Here is a 20,026-nt window from a genome sequence, read left to right as displayed (position 1 = left end):
TGAAATGTACTTTTTTTTTTTAAAGAAACTCATCTAAACTGACTCAAGAAGATAGAAAATCTCAATGACCTATGTTGTTAAATAAATGGAATCAAAATTATAAAAATATATCAAAAAAAAAACCCCATAACCAGATCTACATGGCTTTATAGGCAATTTTACCAACCATTCAGGGAATAGACAATCAAAATAAATTGTTTCATGTTTTACAAAGAGGAAACATTCTCTACTTGTTTTACACGGTTAAGGTAATCTTGATCCAAAGTCAGATAACACAGAAGGAGAAAATAAAATTACAGACCAAACTTATTCATGAACATTGTTGCAAAAATCTTTATGATTATACTACAACCAAACCCATCAATATATGAAAAAGGTATTTCAAAAATAAAGTCTTTTTAACATTTAAAAAATCTATTAATATAATTTAATACACTTATAGGTTAATGGACAAAAAAACCATGGGATTATTTCATTGGATATAGAAAAACTTTAACCATTTTACTGTTGAAATCACTTAATGAAATAGGATGGAATGAATGTCCTCCACACAATATATCATACCTACAAAAAGAAAAAATCTACAGTAAACATCATCTTAAAAGGGAAATGATAGCTTTCCCCAAAGCAAGAAATATGACAAAGATTGGTAAAAGTTTTGAAGTCCAAAATACTGCAAGTTAGTAGCAATACAGAGCAATGAGACTTTCATACACTTCTGGTGAAGAGTAAATTGGAAAGCATTTTGACAATATCTCATGAAGATGGAGTTGTGTGTAAGCTAAAGTCTAATAATTCATACCCTAGAGAAAGCTATTCAAAGTGTGAACTTCACCAGTTGCTATCAACAAACTCTCACTGCATGAACCAGCATTTTGAGTAATACTGCACTCAAGAAACTCTTGCATACATGCAGGAGCAGATATTTATAAAAATGACACTACAGAGCAGTTCCTAATAGCAAAAATTATAAATGAGTTAAATTTACTTGGGCTAGAAAATGGATAAATAAATCATGATATATTTGTACAATGGAATACTATAGAGCATTTAAACTCCATAGTCTAGCACTAGATTTATAAACATTAATAAATTTCAGGGGTGCCTGGGTGACTCGCTCAGTTAGTTAAGTGTCTGAATCTTGGTTTCTACTCAGGTCAGATCTCATGGTCCTGAGATTGAGCCCTGAGTTAGGCTCTGTTGAGCATGGAGCCTGCTTGATTCTCTCTCTCTCCCTCTTTCTTGGCCCACCCCTGCTCATGCTTGTGCACACTCTCATAAATAAATAAATAAATAAAATAAATAAATAAATAAAATAAGTTTCAAAAATAGTTCCGAATATAAAGAAAAAATTTAAGGATAATATATGGAATATTATTTATGTGAAGACTGAAAACATGCAAAATCATAATTTTTTAAGGATATCTATATATCCCCGTAGGATTTGGATCAAGGCAGAAATCCACAAGGGGTTTCAACTGTATCTGTTAATTTATTTTTTTTAATGTTTTGAGCAACTATAGAAAAATAGGTTAAAGATATGAAAACATACCTTTATATATTTTATATATTAAACATTAATGAAACATGAAATGATAAAACAAATTCAGGATCTGGGAAACTAGGTATAGGACCTCGATCAAGGGAGAAATACACAAGGGTTTTTTTTTTTTAATTTTTTTTTTCAACGTTTTTTATTTATTTTTTGGGACAGAGAGAGACAGAGCATGAACGGGGGAGGGGCAGAGAGAGAGAGGGAGACACAGAATCGGAAACAGGCTCCAGGCTCCGAGCCATCAGCCCAGAGCCTGACGCAGGGCTCAAACTCACGGACCGCGAGATTGTGACCTGGCTGAAGTCGGACGCTTAACCGACTGCGCCACCCAGGCGCCCCTACACAAGGGGTTTTAATTTTGTAAATATTTTAATTGTGAGCAATTATAGATGAAATGTTAGGAATTGAAATACTTTAAATTTTTTTTTTTCAACATTTTTTATTTATTTTTGGGACAGAGAGAGACAGAGCATGAACGGGGGAGGGGCAGAGAGAGAGGGAGACACGGAATCGGAAACAGGCTCCAAGCTCCGAGCCATCAGCCCAGAGCCTGACGCGGGGCTCGAACTCACGGACCGCGAGATCGTGACCTGGCTGAAGTCGGACGCTTAACCGACTGCGCCACCCAGGCGCCCCAGGAATTGAAATACTTTGATGATAAGCTCCATGAGTATGCATTAGAATATTTTCTGTATTTTTTGTGTATTTGAAACATTTTATAATAATTTTTTAAAAGCCATCCAATGATTTAGAAGGAATTAATAGTAAAGACCTCATTTTATAGATGAAGGAAGTAAACTATATAGTAATTAAGAGTTTTACCCATGTTCACAAAACTACTCCTAGAAGCCATGTCTTCTAATCCCCAAACTCCCATACCATACCAAGCACTGGTCACAAAAGACTCTGAGGAGAGGTCTCTCTAATATCTTTGGTATCACCACGTAATGATATTTTTCTTCTTAGGAAAAACAGAAGGAATTAATACACTGAGAATTAAACAAGTTATACCAAGACCTGTGGACCTGTTTTCAGAAGGTAAACGACACCATGGAGAAAATAAATGCAACAATTGCAGAATCTGTTTTTCAGAATCCCTTTGTTTGGAGATTTTACAAGCTTGCTTTCCATGGTTCTATTAGACAAAACCTATACCTTAGTGTCCAAATGTGATAAATGTCCCTAGTGAGCCTTCTTGAAATGAAGTAATAGAGTTAGGATTACATATCACCAACAGCCATAGTTTCTGACCCAGGGGAGGTTGGAAAGGGGTCAGGACACCTCCCCACTCTGCAGCAAACTTCCTGAGAGTTGACTGTGGGAGGCATGCAAACTTTTCCAGGTCTGCTTCTATTACGAAATGTGAGTCACACCATCCTCAGAGATCCAGACTTCCTTTACTATAAAGAATCCCTCCAAAGGGAAGGCTGGAAACAATACAAGAAATACCTGAATTATGTTTATACTTGGTTGGATAAGGCAATAAAAGCCCTTTGTGCTCTGTTTGGTGTTCCATGATTTAAAATTTTTAAGTGATGTCTCCACATAAGCAGAGGTTGCAGTTCTTTACCTTGACCTATTATAAGACAATGAGATAAGGTCACATCGATTTAGGTACACCACTACTCTAGCAGTGGGGGTGAAGGGTAGTGATATCATACCTCTCTTCCAGAATCCTCTGGTACTTGATTCGCATCAGTTTGCCCCGTACTTTGGCTTGGAACATTGTGAAGACTTTAGAAAGTCTCTCATCTCTCATTGCTTCCAGTTGTTCCAGAAAACCAGCTTTTAAAAACACCTAAAAGAAATAAGTCAGATATTACTTCCACTCAAATGGGTATTTATTAAATGTCTAATGAATGACTGTATAAACTAATATACTCATTGATTAGTTGTATTTCTTGTCAAGTTTTACTCAGTGGGTAAAATGCACATTCTAGAAAGTTTGATTTTATAAATTCAAAGTTTGCAAAAAATATTTTATTTAATCTTGTGGTTATTTTGGTTCCTTAAGAATATGGACTATTCTTGGGGTGCCTGGGTGGCTCAATCAGTTAAACATCTGACTCTCAGCTTTGGCTCAGGTTATGATCTCACAACTTCATGGGTTTAAGCCCCATCAGGCTCTGCACTGCAGAGCCTGCTTGGGATTCTCTCTCTCTCTCTCTCTCTCTCTCTCTCTCTCTCTCTCTGCCCCTCTCCAATTCACTGTTTCTCAAAAATAAATAAACAAACTTAAAGTAAAAAGAACATAGACTATTGTCCTTATCTGTTAATAATGTGTAGGTTGTCAAGGGAAACTGGTTTAAGTTTTAAGTTAGACTCAGCCAGGCAGTGTTCAGAAGTGCCAGGCAGGGGTCTGCAAACTTTTCTGTAAAAGGCCAGATAGAAAATATTTTGGACTTTATAGATCACATAGAATTTTCATAGATCTAAAGAATCTTCTTCATCTCCTCCTCCTCCTCTTGTTCCTTCCTTCCTCACCTCTTACTCTTCCCCCTTCTTTTTAAAAAACAACCATTTAAAAATGTCAAACCATTTTTAATTAATTTATTATTTTTATTTTTTAATTTACATCCAAGTTAGTTAGCATACAATGCAGTGCAACAATGACTTCAGGATAGATTCCTTAATGCCCCTTACCCATTTAGCCCATCCCCGCCCCCGACAACCCCTTCAGCAACCTTCTGTTTGCTCTCTTTTAAGAGTCTTTTATGTTTTATCACCCTCCTTGTTTTTATATTGTTTTTGCTTCCCTTCCTTTCTGTTCATCTGTTTGTATCTTAAATTCTTCATATGAGTGAAGTCATATGACATTTGTCTTTCTCTGACTAATTTCACTTAGCATAATACCCTCCAGTTCCATCTACATAGTCGCAAATGGCAAGATTTCATTCTTTTTGATTGCCAGGTAATATTCCATTGTATATATATATACCACATCTTCTTTATCCATTCATCCATCGATGGACATTGGGCTCTTTCCATACTTTGGCTATTGTCAATAGCACTGCTATAAACATTGGGGTGCATGTGCCCCTTCAAAACAGCACACCTGTATCCCTTGGATAAATACCTAGTAGTGCAATTGCTGGGTCATAGGGTAGTTCTATTTTTAATTTTTGGAGGAACCTCCATACTGTTTTCCAGAGTGGCTGCACCAGTTTGCATTCCCATCAGCAGTGCAAAAGAGATCCTCTTTCTCCACATGCTTGCCAGCATCGGTTGTTGCCTGAGTTGTTAATGTTAGCCATTCTGACAGGTGTCAGGTGGTATCTCATTGTGGTTTTGGTTTGCATTTCCCTGATGATGAGTGATGTTGAGCATTTTTTCATGGGTCAGTTGGCCATCTGGATGTCTTCTTTGGAGAAGTGTCTATTCATGTCTTTTGCCTATTTCTTCATTGGATTATTTGTTTTTTTGGGTGTTGAGATTGATAAGTTCTTTATAGATTTTGTTTGCTAACCCTTTATCTGATATGTCATTTGCAAATATGTTCTCCCATTCTGTTGGTTGCCTTTTAGTTTTGCTGATTGTTTTATTCGCTGTGCAGAAGCTTTTTATTTTGATGAGATCCCAACAGTTCATTTTTGCTTTTGTTTCCTTTGCCTCCAGAGATGTGTTGAGTAAGAAGTTGCTGTGGCCGAGATCAAAGAGGTTTTTGCCTGCTTTCTCCCCGAGGATTTTGATGGATTCCTGTCTTACATTTAGGTCTTTCATCCTTTTTGAGTTTATTTTTGTGCATGGTGTAAGAAAATGATCCAGGTTCATTTTTCTGCATGTTGTTGTCCAGTTTTCCCAGCACCATTTGCTGAAGAGACTGTCTTTATTCCATTGGATATTCGTTCCTGCTTTGTCAAAGATTAGCTGGCCGTACGTTTGTGGGTCCATTTCTGGGTTATCTGTTCTGTTCCATTGATCTGAGTGTCTGTTTTTGTGTCAGTACCATACTGTCTTCATGATTACAGCTTTGTAATACAGCTTGAAGTCTGTAATTGTGATGCCTCCAGCTTTGGTTTTCTTTTTCAAGATTACTTTGGCTATTCAGGGTCTTTTCTGGTTCCATACAAATTTTAGGATTGTTTGTTCTAGCTCTGTGAAGAATGCTGGTGTTATTTTGATAGGGATTGCTCAAACCATTTTAACATATAAAAAATAGTCCATGTAGATGGACCTTACACCAAAGTTTTTGATCTCTGCTCCAGAGAATTCACTTTGTCTTCGATATTAATGAGTCCACATACACTTTTTCAAGAATTATTAGTAATGGCCAAGATGAGGTCAGTGAGGTGTCAGGCACAATTTTAAGGAAGCTCTCACTTTTAAGGTTGTATAAGTCAGTACTTACATAACCTTAATAGTGAGTGCTTCTCAAATTTTGTGCTTTAGGAGGCTCTTTTTACTCATGCTAGTCCTAGTCTAGATGAGTAGTATACAGCAAAAATAACTAAGCACACAAGGAAGCAAGAGACCAGTAGTGGAAATCAGCAGAAACAACGAACACCAGAAACAGACTCTCAAGAACTCAAAAGATGGGAGTCGACTAACATTTTATAATCATGTCCTAATGGAGTTCTTTTTCTGTGAGCTCTTTACCCTAGACCTTCCAATTCTCCTTCTAACAATTTGGTCCTTCTATGGATGTCATTAGGAACAACTTGATGTTGACCATCAGCTAAAACCAAATCTATTAGAAGTTTCCCATAATATGTGGGTTATTCCAAAATCATCTAACATGAGACAGAATTTAGCAAACTACATTTAAGGGACTTAATTTTGGATTAATTTTTTTTAGATAGTGGGGTTGATCTTAACATTATTTTATTTTATTTTTTTAGAGAGAGAGAGAGAGAGAGAAAGTGAGTTGTGGAGGGGTAGAGAGAGAGAGAGGGAGAGGGAGATTCTTAAGCAGGCTCCACACTCAGCACAGAGCCTAGCGTGGGGCTCCATCTCACAATCCTAAGACCAAGACCTGAGCCGAAATCAAGAGTCAAATGCTTAGCTGACTGATCCACCCAGAGACTTAAACATTTTTAATTACTCATATAGTCTTCTAGAATTAATTCCCTAAAAGAGTACTTGTGAATAAACCAATTCACACACATACAAGCAGTTCATTCCAATAAGCTGATTTACCTTCTTCTAGCTCTGATGTCGATGCACATTTTCTAGCACAGCAAGGTTAATTCAATATTTATATCTTGGCCCAAACTTACTTAAATGAATAATTATAAAAATGCAAATGTACTCAAGACTGAGGTTTAAGAAACATTGAGTTTTCTCCCAAACAGCGTTGAAGTTTCCACTTTCAACCAAGCTCTATTTGTGTTATTTGCGGTCACAAGAACTGTAGAATGCCTTATCATTGCACTTTCATGGGTATTTTATTTTAAGATACACACTCTTTCCTCCCACTCTTCTCCAAATGCATTCTTCCTAGTTTTCTGTTACCTTAGTGATTCCAAAGCGATACTGGATATGGTCTATCTCCAATGAGGCAAGTAATTCTTCAGTGGCTTTTCTGCTGCTCACAAACCTACTCTTTGGAAAGGCCCTGGGGTTCAGGATGCAGTACCTAATTTAAAATAGATAAAGAATAAGTCCTGGGATCAGAGAGGTCATATGACTCAAACGAAGAATAATTTGGACAAGTGAGGTAAAGAAGGTACAGACTTGTACCTCTCCTATCAATATGTTCAATTTTTGGAAAACTCCTGGAAAAAATAATGAGGATACAAGCAATAAAACCTTACTTTGGCATAATAGTGTGTATTTTTATAGTACTTTAGAGACAACATCATTTGATTCTCTGCTCAGTTACAGACGGAAGGAGAGATTGAGACTCAAAGGGAGAGAAAGAGCCAGGCTTAAGTATCTCTATTGTACAGGTAAGAAAACTGAAAAGCAGAGACATTAAATGTCTCTTCCAAGATTTCTTCACCCTAATGGTGAGCTGGCAGAGAACTAGAAATATGCCTCTTAATTCTGAGACAGGTACTCTTTCTACTCTACCATACTTGGCTCAAATTTGCTTGATGACCTATAATTTACACTTTTGGAATTCAGGAAATAGAAAGCAAAAATGCCTCTCCCGCGGCCTGCCACACACCCTGCTGGCTTCCTTTCTTTCACAGGCTTGCTAGTAAAGCAACAGCCTACTTGGAAGGCAGCTACGATTAAGTACATACAACATTTCAGAAATTCAATTCAGCCTCCATGTCTTTCTTCTGTATATATTTCTTCTATATGTAGGTCTATTATCCGTTAATAGAGATTTAAGGATATTACAGCTACATGGATGTTGGATTTAAGGGGAAGTAATAATGGAACTCTGTCGTCATATATCTCACCACCACCAAAACACATCGATCTGTAGTCTGGAGGACATCAACCAAACAAACAATGCATGCCTAAACACTCAGAAAGAGAGGAAAGCAGAATGCCTTAGGTTCCTTGGGTCCTAGGATGTATATGTTTACCTTTGTTTAAAATCAGCATACAACAGTTGGTTCGGAAAACCTTCACAGCATATCCTGATCCCTTCTAAGACACCATTACAACGCAGCTGCTGCAGAACCAAGTAAGGGTCCAATACACCTGAAGAAGAAGGGCCGCGCTTAGTCTGTGTCCAAAAAAGATTATTACTCAAGATTTTGTCCTAATTGCTGCATCTTGAGATTTTAAAAATGCTTGAATTTTGTGCTCTTTACATAATAGGTAGTAGGCATTCACTCACTCCCCAGCCTGAGGACACTCACAGTACCCATCCTTTCATGCAAGAGTCTCCAAATAGGATTTACTCCAAATAGGATTTACTCAAAATTCCTTTAACACAGAATGAACCTTTTAACTCACAGTTTGTCAAGTTTTATAAGCAAATACACCTAGAAGGCAAAAAAGAATACATTTTTGCTAGAATTGTAAATAGCTGGCATTATATCCATTCTCCGGCCAGAACCAGCCAGAAAGGAGTATAAGAACACAAAAGGCAACTGCCACCTCCAAGTAGGAAGGAAAAGGGATTACAAGAAGGGGGAATACAAAGAAAGGAGAAGATGAGCACAGCCACAAAATTGTTTACTATTTACGAAAGACTTGAGCACATGCCAGCCTATATTCTCTCCTCACTATCTTGAGAGCACCTAAGTTTTATTCTATAGCATAAGCATCTTCCTATCACTTCCACGTTTATCAGATGAAACCCTACTAGAGCTGCAGCAGCAATCTCTGAGAGAAGCCTTAGATAAACCTTCTAAGGAGCCTTCCAAGGAGTCTTCAGGAAGAAGCCAAGTAGTGTTCCTCTTAACACAAAGGGCTATGAAAGTATTGTAAGAAAAATGGAAATCAGATGATTCTCTGTTTATGTCCAAAGTCACAGAAATAAACTCTAAGCCATATATTCATCTTCCTGTACTCTAATTCCTTTCATAGATAGAAACAGATGATCTGTAAGAAGGGGAACAAGTGGACCTCTATGACCCCAAAAGGTCAATCATGCTATTCTCTTTAAGCACATATGAAAAACTGTCTTGATTAGATCACAAAGCTTTTCTTATGACTTTGTCTTATAACTTAAAAAAAAAGAAAATAACTGCTAAAATCAGAGCTGACTCTATGGGAGACAACTCTAATAGGTAACAGAATTGCTCCAAAATAGAGGCAGCTAATTAGATTTCTTGCCAAATGGAAGCAGTGTCCCTAGATGCATTCAGAAACCCAGCTGATAAGAAACAATGAGACAAAAACATACAGAGTCAATGAACATGAAGTGTTTGTGTTGCAAAAACCTAAACTGCAGTATCATTGTTTAGTATCACACTTTCCCAAAATAGGTCACAGGCTGTCAAGATTAGGGTCTTAATTACAGGAGGTTAATAAAAATGCAAGATACTACAGAACCTCAGAAATTAGAATCAGCAGCATCTGGCTGGCTACATATTCCAAAGGTGATTAGTGCTCTGAAGACTTAAGTGTGTATCACACATATAACTTTGAGCTGACAGCCTCTGACCAAGTTATATAGGAGCCTATAATTCCAAAAAGAAGTCTGAGAATCTTCAAACCCATTATGTGAGGAAAGCAATCCATGTAGTTAATAATGGTAAAAACTTTGTTTGGGCAATTAAATACACAAACAAATAATTTACCACCACCCACCTACTGCTGTCCTTTCATCAAAAAGCATCCACTACAATAACCAAGATACGGAAACAACCTAAGTGTTCAGAGATGGAAGAATGGATAAAGAAGGTGAGGGGTGTGTGTGTGTGTGTGTGTGTGTGTGTGTGCGTGTGTGTGTGCGTGCGCATACATACATATATACATGTATACACAATGGAGTATTATTCAGCCATAAAAAAGGAGAAAGTCCTGCCATATGCAACAACATGGAAGGACACTGAAGGCATTATACTAAGTGAAATAAGTCAGGCAAAGAAATATAAATACTGTGTGATCTCACTTATATGTGAAATCTAAAAGCAAACAAACCCAAACTCATAGGAAAAGAGATTAGATTTGTGGTTGCCAGAAACAGGGGGTGGGTGAGGAAGGGGAAATTGGACAAAGGTGGTCATAAGGCACTAACTTCCAGTCATAAGATATATAAGTACTAGGGATGTAACATACAACATGATGAATACAATTAACACTGTTATATGGTATATTTGAAAAGTTAAGCGTCAAAAGAGTAAAGTTAACAGAATCAATTCTAAGAATTTTTATCACAAGGAAAAAAAATATCTATATGAGGTGACGAATGTTAACTAAACTTGGTAAACATTTCACAATATATGTAAGCCAAATCATTGTGCTGTACACCTTAAATTTATACTGTAGTGCTATATGTCAATTATATCTCAATAAAACTGGGGTGGGGGAAGAAACATTAAAAAAAAAAACTGCCCATGCCTCAGAAGACATAGCTAAAGAGATGGGTGCTGTAGGGAGAATGAAGATATTAGTATTGGCGAGGAAGACTGGAGGGAGTTCTTAACAATTAGAAATGGACTTAGGAACTGTCTTTATGGTCAATTTAGATAATTCAGATCAAATAATCTCCTTTATGCCTAAATATCTACCTTAATTCCTCCAGTGATTATCTAATTCCTTTTATTATACTTTGCCCTCATAGGCAATGGCATAGAAGCTCATCCAGGTTTTAGTGTGAAATTCAAGGAGGAATTTCAACGCTAATATCAAGCATTCTAATGTTACCCAGTTGGTCGGATTCGTGAAATCCTTCTGTATGTCCACTTGAATCTCAATTCAAAAGCAATCTTAAGGAAGATTGCTTAAGATTAAAAGATAAAAGACCTCGCTTTTAACTTACTTTCATTTTTCTATCAGAAATCTACTCTTATATAAAAGGGAACAGTAATTTTTTTAAAAAAAGACATTCAACATAGCTTGAATCAAATGTATTCCCCAGTACGGATTACAAAGAAGTCTAGTTCTTACCTGGCATTTTGTTCACATTGGGATTTATGCATCTCACAAAATGAGGCGCTGTTGATTTCAGCTTAGTCATCAATTTATTTAGGTTTTCCTTAAATAGAGACCATAACAAACACAAAATCACTTTGCAAATCACTAAAAACACCAATCTACCTCACAATTGTCTCCAAGTGCATCAACTTAATCGTAAAGCCAAGATGCATATCAACAATAAAATAATGAATCCAACATTTTCCCTGCTTACCAAACCATACATTATTTCTTTCCTATGACAAGCCAATATTTATCTGACAGATACAGTTCTGTTGTGAATCAGATCTACCTGTTTTGAATTTGATAGCAATAATTTATGACTGGGCAATAAAATGACTTGAACACATAAACTGTTTTTCAAGTTTTCGGTATGCAAATTCTTCTTAGGTCAGATTCTCTGGAAGTAGAATCTGAGTTGGGGATTCTGGTTTGAAGGGTTTATTTGAGAACTAGGGTAGGATAGGGGAAGAAAAAAGCAATGATATGGATTCAAAGTTGAAAGTGATCCCTGAATGAGCTCTGAGCGTAAATGCACCAATTGTACCACACTCAGTCCCTACCTTGAGGCAAGAAAGGGGCCAGAGTCTACAGGGGTGAGTAAGGACATAGGTTAGCTTCTCATTTGACAGTGGCAATCCTGGCACCTGTAAGTTGTTATGAGCTGACATTCTTATCAGCTGGAAGATGGGTGCAGGGCTGATAAAGGGGACCTAGGTGGGGCACCAACAGTGTCCATGGCAAAACCATTTATATCAAGATAGACTTCAACTTTTCCAACTCGGCTAACTTCAAATGCTTTGCCCTCATTTGAAGATGTGAAATTTCAAATAAATAATAATATATGCGGGTTGTGAAGTAGTTAATATATGAATAGATGTAATTAAAAATTACTTTATGCAGAGATGCAACCATTTGGAATGAAACTCCTTTCTTGCGTTTCTTCTCCCCAAACTGTAGAGCTAAAAAAAGAAGAAGAAAGCATTTAAAAAGCTCTTTTCTTGTCACATTACCATACCCTGTTGATGAAAGTATAAATTCGTCAAGTTCTAGAAGCAATATGGCAACATCTATCAAAAGCTTTAGAAATATTTGTCTCAACACAAATGTCTATTTCTAGTGCTCTTCCTTAAGGAAATAGGCAACTGTGTGAAGAAACTTGCTGCAGCATTGTTTAGTTACAGCAAAAAAACAAAGCAGAAAATTAAATTATCAACAAATGTCTATCAATGGATTGACTGATTAAATTACGAGAGAGTGTGTGTGTGCGTATACAATGAAACACTGTGACCTTTTAAAATGATGATGTGGATCCATATTACTGGCATAGAAGGATTTCTAGGAGTTATTTTAAGAGAAAAAGTAGGTTACAGTTTGCGTGTTATGATCCTCGGTATCTATACATGGTTTTCAGTGTAGTTGTATTATTAGTGACTATATACATAAAAAATATTGGGAGGAGTGTAGGCCAAAATGTTAGCAATTGCTACCATTCTAGATGAAATTATAGATAACTTTTACATTTCTCTTTTTATTTTTCCATATAGTCTGTGTTTTTGGCAACACCATGCATCACTTTTATAGTTTATAAAAAACCATCTATTTCCATTTTCTTGTAGCAAAAGAATCTATGCTAAGCCAAATTGTTTTACAAACATTTGTGTAGTGCTAACTCACAAAGATGTACAGCAACAACAAGCACAAAATCCCTAGGCAATCTGGAAAAAATGGGCCAGCTGCCAACACGAAAAACAAAATCTTCCCTGTGCCTGAGTAGTACCTGTGCTGGAGCAGATGTCCTAAAACCTAATCACTAATGTCCTACTGACACGTCCCAGGCCCTCCAAATGAATCACTTGACTTCTTTGTACATTAGTTTCTCCATCTATGAAAAGAGAATACTACTACCTTCCATTATTAATATATTTTTTTTAAATTACAACTTTGGTTTAAAGTACGTGGAGTCCCCAGAAGAAAGGATGGTTATTATGGGTAATTTAATGTTTGGATGAATAAGAAACATGCAGGCAAGTATTTTCAGGAGGTTCTTGAAAAATCACCCCAAAAAAGACATTCTAGATAGTTCTTCTTTTCTACTTCCAAAGGACACAGCACACGCTCTGAAGAGTTAGAAGATGACTTCCTCTCTGATTCTCTGCCTGAACCGCTGCCTGATCTCTTATGTTCAGAGAATGACCCATTTGGGAGCTGTAAGCTTAGGAGTCACTAACTGACTGCTCAGGGGCACTTTAGAAACCATTAGAATCAGGCAAATGTGCTGCCTGAAGATTATCAGGGTCCAAATACAATAGCTTTCATTTCTCAACCTCTTCTCAAGGCAGGCCAACAGGATTTCAGGCTTGCTCCTGAATTATGTCATCATGTGCTGATGAAGCCAGGAAGTGCCAAATTCTCTCTCCATTTCTTGACTGTGTCAATCAGGAGTCCCAAATCAGCCTGATGGGGCCAGGAATTAACTTGAAGCTGGGTGTGAGACAGCAGGGCAGTGAGAAGGTTAGGGAATGAGAGCACACATCCCTTAAAGAAGAGCTGATACACCTCACCCATTGCCACAAGGGTATCTGAATCTAGGCTGGCCAGTTTTTCTCTTTTCCCATGTTTTCCACTTTTTGAAGACAAAAGGAAACCCAACTGTGTACATGGCAACTTCTGATTTTTTTTTTTTAACCCATGTGGACCAAACAAACCATGTGAAGGCAAGGCTCTGCTCGGGGCCTTCCAATCTGTGACTTTTGCTATGAATCATGGAGAGCTTCCCTCTGTAGCTAGCATTAATCCAGTTGTGTGGCTGATGTTAGCAATGTGGGCTCAGTATTTCAAATCCTTTGTATCATTGTGCAAAAGTCTGAATTAGGTCCTAAATACATGTAGCCTGTACATCTCTCTGTTTTGTTTCTGGAAGACAGTGAGAGTGGTATAGGCACCAGGCCAGGAAGCAGAAGTTCTGCTTCCTACCTTGGCTTTGAATTTACTAGTGTTAAGTTAACTAAACAAGGGGCCATTACACTGATGTGGCTCAGACTCTGTAGTGGCCTATATTAGCAAGACATAATCTAAGCTTGTACATGCCCTAAAATCAAACTGCTAAGGACAACCAATCACAGTCAACTAGGCTTTAAACTACAACCAGTCAATAACTTCCTTACTTTGTTTCTATGTTTTCTCCATAAAGTATCTCCCTGAGCTCCTGCTGGTGGAAAAGTCTTAAACACTGAGGGTTTGACACAACCCCATTTGAATTAATTTGTGTTCAAATAAATGCTCAAAAACTTTAACATGCTTTAGTTTATCTTTTAACAGTAGATTTGTGAAATTGGGGATTCTCCTTGACTCTTCTGTACTTGTTTCTATAAGGTAAGAAGACATTTTCCTCTGTCTGTATCTGAAAGTGTCATGGCATGGACTGAGTAAGATAATATATATAAAAGTGCTTTGTAAATTACAAAGTACTAAACAAGATTAGTTATTTGTTGGCCAATAAATATTTATGGAGTGTCTGCTAAACAGGCATTTGCTACACGCTTGAGGCTACAATTAAATAAATCAGACCTAATCCCTGCCCTCATGAAGCTTATAATAATCCCAAATTACTATAATATAAAAGCACTGTGAAGGAGAAATCCAAGATATTTGGGGAATATAGATTAAAGAGGCTTGTTATTTCCCCAAAATCATTTATCAAAATACGGTTTGCTGCTCCCTCTTTGCAGCTGGGTTGAGTAGAAGATAAAAGCAGAGTAGAGCAGCTTCCTTGAAATACATCCATCTTAAAGCACCATTTCCCTGAAGAACCACCAGCCTGAGGACAGAAAGGCTAATAAGAGGGGATGACTCAGACCACAGGGAGCAGACACAGATATCACAGGAAAGAAGCAAGGATTTTTATAAGTGCTGAGGCAGCCATGGGTTCCATTCTAAAGCTAAAAAATTAGGGAAGATTGTTCAACTCACCACTGTCAGTACTCATGTGATTTTCAAAAAGGTTTGCCAGCAGTCTATTTGATGACTTCTGAAATACAGCCACTACTGTTTCATTAAGAAGGTCTTTGTTCTTTTCAAGCCAGCCACTAATGTTATAAGGCACCTTTGGAAAGGCATGCAGTTCAGGTAACAAAAGAAGAGAGTGCATAAATTAACATAGCAACCTGTGCATTCCTTTAAAAAAAATAATAAATTGTATGGGTCCTTTAACTTTAAATTAGTTTGAGGTAACAGTACTGAATAATACTCCAGGAGTTCCATTGTGCAACCCGAAGAGATTCTTAGGCTTTACCATTTACATTGTAGAAAGAAAGGAAGAGAAGGGGAGGGAAGGGAGAGAGACAGCTAGGGAAGGAGAGGGAGAAAGAATTAAATTGTATTTCCAGTAGAAACAATTCACATCAGCTCTCCTTCCTAGGCAAGAATAGATGAAAAAAATCCAATTGTCTCTGACACACACTGAACATTCAAAAAAATTAGCAATTATAATGATATTTTACTGTAAATATCATTATAATTAATATTCAAGGATTTGAAAGAAGACAATTACAAGCACATTTATGTACACTTGGCAGGTCACTTTCAGGCTGAAGTATTATTTTATCCTTCATCAATTATCTTTCTGTTCCATCCGGAATCACTGACCATAAGCAGAAAAGCAGAAAAAAAGGGGCAACACACACCAGTAGGGAAATGAGGAGAGGCAGCGAGAGTCATTGGAAACCTTTGTTGGCCATAGTTTGGAGGCCATTACTTTACAGTGAATATGTCTCTATGAGAGAATAAAAAAATTAAAAAACTTCAATAAAAAGATCAGTTGAAATCACTCATTCACACAATGTTAAGTTAAAAGGAAGGACAAATATGAAAAAACCCATGACTTTGATGATCTCCATGACTTTCTGAAGCTGTCTTACTTTGAGCTGGGATGACAGGGTCTATTTTGAGATTTCTAACCTTTGTGCACATGGAATACTATTATAGTATGGGTATTTCATTTCCTAAATGCTAAAAGGCTACACCAACTTTTTTTCTGGAATGGAGATTTTGTTGTTGTTGTTGTTCATCTCTTCATTTAATCTAAATTTTACTTATATATTATCTAGGGATTTTGACTGAATGCATTTGAGCCTGAGTCAGGAAAATTCAGGGCTGAGGGTCTAGAAGTAACTTACCACTCCTGCATAATGGACAAGTTCAAAGTGAGCTTCATATCTCTTATTATCAGGCTTGGGCTTCTGAAAATGAACCGACTTCCCAAAATGGTTGTCAAAAAGTTTGGTCTTGAAAGTCACATCTGTAGCCTGAGGAAACATACATTCCTCTTCAAGGATGGAAAAGATGCCCATTGGCTGTTGGAGATACATATGAACAGCAGATGTAGAAAACACCAGGAAACAGTATCTTCAAAGGGGGTGGGAACTCAGGTAAATTCTTATTCCAGGAACCTAATCACTTGACAAAGGGAAAGAATATTCACTATACATAACTAGTCAACCATCCATTCAACAAATATTTATTAAATACCTACCAAGTGCTGGGTACCAGTAGGAGCTGGCAATGTAGCCATTAGCCACATACACAAAGTGCCTGTCCTCAGAGTGATTATATTCTAATGGAGTAGAAAGATACTAGTCAAGTAAACAAAGAATAAATAATTTAGTTTCCCATTAGTGTTCTGAAGAAATCATGCAAAGTAAAGAAATCAACAATGACTAGGGGACTGACTGGGAGCTATTTTAGTGGGATAGTCAAGTAAAACCCTCAGACCTAAATGAGAAAAGCAAATCCTAAGATCTGTGTATAAGTATTCTTGGCAGACAAATGATGAGGGCAAAGGCCCTGAGGCAGGAGCACACTTGGCAAGTTTGAGGTCCTGCCAGAGGCAAGAGTGGACAGAACTAAGGTAGTGAGATGGAGCATATGATATGAGATAAAGCCAGAGAGGTAAGCGGTATTGGATCCCAAGGGCTGTCCAGGCCACACTAAGACATTTGGATTTTAAGTGTAATGGGAGGTCTTTGTAGATTTTTAACAGAGAGTCACGTGATTTGATGTTTGCTTTAAAAAGATCATTTGTTTAGAACAGCATTGGCAAAGTAGAGCCTGTTGCCCAAATCCTGCTCATGGCCTGTATTGGAGACCCAGTGAGCTAATAAGAGTTTCTACGTTTTTAAAGGGTTGCAAAAAACAAAAACAACAAAAAAAGAGTATGTGGTACAAAACCTGATGACCCCGTCAGCAAACTTTTTCTTTAAAAGGCCAGGTATTAAGTATGTTAGACTTTGTGGGCCACCTGGTCCCCATTACACTTCTGCCGTCCACTCAGCAATTTTAGCCCTGAAAGCGGCAAGTGGCAACATGTAAATAAAATGGGTGTGATGATGTTTTATTAAAACTTTATTTACAAAAACAGGCCACAGGCTAGATTTGGCCCACAAGGCCACAGTTTACTGACCCCTGTCCAGATTAGCGATAGTGTTAGAGGTGGTCAGAAGTCATTGAAATATGACATAGCTCAAAAGTAGAGCAAGGTCTGCTGCTGGTGGATAGAACGTGGCGTTTGATAGAAAGAGAAAGATGACCAGGTTTTTGGCTTGAGAAAATGGACAATGGATGCTGCCATGAACCAAAATAAGGTACATACATATAGAGAAAAGCAGGTTGTGGAAGGAAAATCAAGGATTCTCATATTTGCATATCTATTAGTGTATTTGTATATTCGTTAGTCTACTCCACAAATATTTTTGCAGTGCCTTCTATGAATAAATCACTGTACCAGACGTTTTGGGTTATACGTGGGTTGTGGCTCCAGAGCATCTCACCAAGAAGACAAAATATATGTATGTGAGTACAAGAAAGCAGACAAAACAAAGGTATGCAGAAGATGTCATAAGAATGCTGAGACAGAACATGACCCCTGGGCCCAACAGGCATAGATTGCATGATTTCCTACCGATACTTTGTACCTAAGAAGCATAGACGCTCAGGTTTGGGAAGACATTAAAAGTCTGGTCTAACCCACCTAAAAGTTCCTTGAATTCCCTTCATAATTTCTTTCTAAACAGCTGGTTAGCTTATGCTTAAATGCTTTTTAAGCATTTAAGCATGGAGAGAGAACACACCAACTCCGAGACAAGGCTCTGGATGGGTGACATATTAAAAGGAAATTTGTTTGTAGTTTAGAATTTGTTCTAAATTGCTCTCCCTGAGCCATACACATGCTTCTAGGTAGTGGATCATCAGATATTTAAAGATCGTATTTTTGATCCACCTGAGTCTACCGTTGTAATATACAGACTATGGTTTTCTACATCTTGTGTGTGTTTTCATAGACTTGAAACCTGCACTTTACAGGAAACGTAATTAACAATTTCACTACTAGTTCTTGTACTGAAGAGTTCTGGGACATCTTCGTTCCTCCCAAACATCTAGGTGGGGAATGATGCAGTGAGTAATTATGTGAAGTGTTCTAAGTGACAGCAAACTAGTCTAATAGAAACTGACACCCATTTTGCTCCTGGCACCACTGACCTTGTGGGTTCTTGGCAAAGTACGTAACATAGAGGAGGTGGAGGAGGAGGGGGAGGGAGAATCTGATAAACTAAATAGTCAATTCACTGGTGTGAGCTTTTGGAGGCATGGATTCTATCTTGCACACAGATTTTCCTACCATGCATGTGGTCAACCCTCAGTGAAAACTGGACTGAATCATTTAAAAATTTAAGCATCTCCTGCAATGGTGTCTGTTAACAGCAGGGTTGTGGCAATGCCTCACAAGGGGGGACAGTCCCCATCTCAAACAGTCACCTTCTGTCCATGAGGACTGCCATTCTGCCAGGAATCTAATAAAGCCAACTTCCATTTTCGGATGAATGGAAGCTTTATGTTAAGCAAGTACATGTCATAGCTCAAAATATAACAGCCTAACCACTGAGGGGGAAAAACACTGTTTCGTCAGGGTCTTCTCCATTTTTCCAGTGCTCAAGAGGTGTAAAACTTCTAATAAATATGAGGCCCTCCGGTAAATTAATTTCCAAATAGGTCAGGGAAAAAAAGTAATTATGTGCTGCCCTGTGGCATCACATGTCCTATATTGCACACTAAATGGTTTGGGTCAGTTGCCCTGACTCCGAACATTAGTGTTCTCACCTCTCCCTCTTCAAATATTATCAATCCGGTCTTCCTTCCTTTTATGTCTGTCACTTACTTGCTATTTGCATTTCTGTTGTCCTGATTCAGGACCTTTTTACTTCTCACCTGTGCTGCTGTCCCCAACTGCCTTAACCTTAGCCTTTCTTCCGATTCCAGACATCAAACACAAACCCACAGAACAAACGTGAGCAGCTCTGACTGCTCTGTTCCCAGCGCAGAAGCCCTCTCTGGCTCCCCGCTGCCAAAAAATAAGGTATAAATTATTTCAAGTCTCTTCACAAGCTGACCCTCCTTTTTTTTCTTCCAGCTACTTCCTTCTGTGTGTTCTGTGCTCTACTAGACTACTGAAAATTTCAGAATGTGGCCTTTGTTTAGTTACCTCTCTACCTTTGGTCTTGCTAGTCCCTTACCTGCTCACTGTCCTCCTCTCTTCACCTGCTAAAATCATAATCATTTCTTTTTTTTATTAAAAAAATTTTTTTAATGTTTATTTATTTTTGAGAGAGGGAGAGAGACACAGTATGAGCAGGGGAGGAGCAGAGAGAAAGGGAGACACAGAATCTGAAGCAGGCTCCAGGCTCTGAGCTGTCAGCACAAAGCCCAATGTGGGGCTCGAACCCACGAACCGTGAGATCATGACCTGAGCTGAAGTCATGCTCAACAGACTGAGCCACCCAGGTGCCCCAAATTACAATCATTTCTTAAGATTCAGCTGAGATTTTATACCCTTTCCTACCTGGCCTTCCAAGATTCCCACAGGCAGAGGGGACTCCTGTGCTTCGGAGTTCTGTGGGCCTTTGTGCCTTTCCTGCATTTATACTGAGACAT

The 20,026-nt window shown here is 37.9% G+C and overlaps 1 protein-coding gene across 1 annotated transcript in view; it reads right to left on the bottom strand.

Annotated features, from left to right (window-relative positions):
• The window catches only part of MYH15 (myosin heavy chain 15), a 146,815-nt gene that overhangs the window by 79,295 nt on the left and 47,494 nt on the right, over positions 1–20,026 (bottom strand). The window contains exons 15-21 of the mRNA XM_058731500.1: positions 16,219–16,395; positions 15,014–15,146; positions 11,936–12,003; positions 11,015–11,102; positions 8,035–8,152; positions 7,007–7,130; positions 3,217–3,353 (exon numbers count right to left, since the gene is read on the bottom strand). Of these exons, the coding sequence (XP_058587483.1) occupies positions 3,217–3,353; positions 7,007–7,130; positions 8,035–8,152; positions 11,015–11,102; positions 11,936–12,003; positions 15,014–15,146; positions 16,219–16,395 (845 nt within the window). The remainder of the gene's footprint in view (positions 1–3,216; positions 3,354–7,006; positions 7,131–8,034; positions 8,153–11,014; positions 11,103–11,935; positions 12,004–15,013; positions 15,147–16,218; positions 16,396–20,026) is intronic.

Source organism: Neofelis nebulosa, chromosome 5 (assembly GCF_028018385.1).
Source record: "Neofelis nebulosa isolate mNeoNeb1 chromosome 5, mNeoNeb1.pri, whole genome shotgun sequence".
NCBI classification, from domain to species: Eukaryota; Metazoa; Chordata; class Mammalia; order Carnivora; family Felidae; genus Neofelis; species Neofelis nebulosa.
This window is presented reverse-complemented; position numbering and strand designations above follow the sequence as displayed.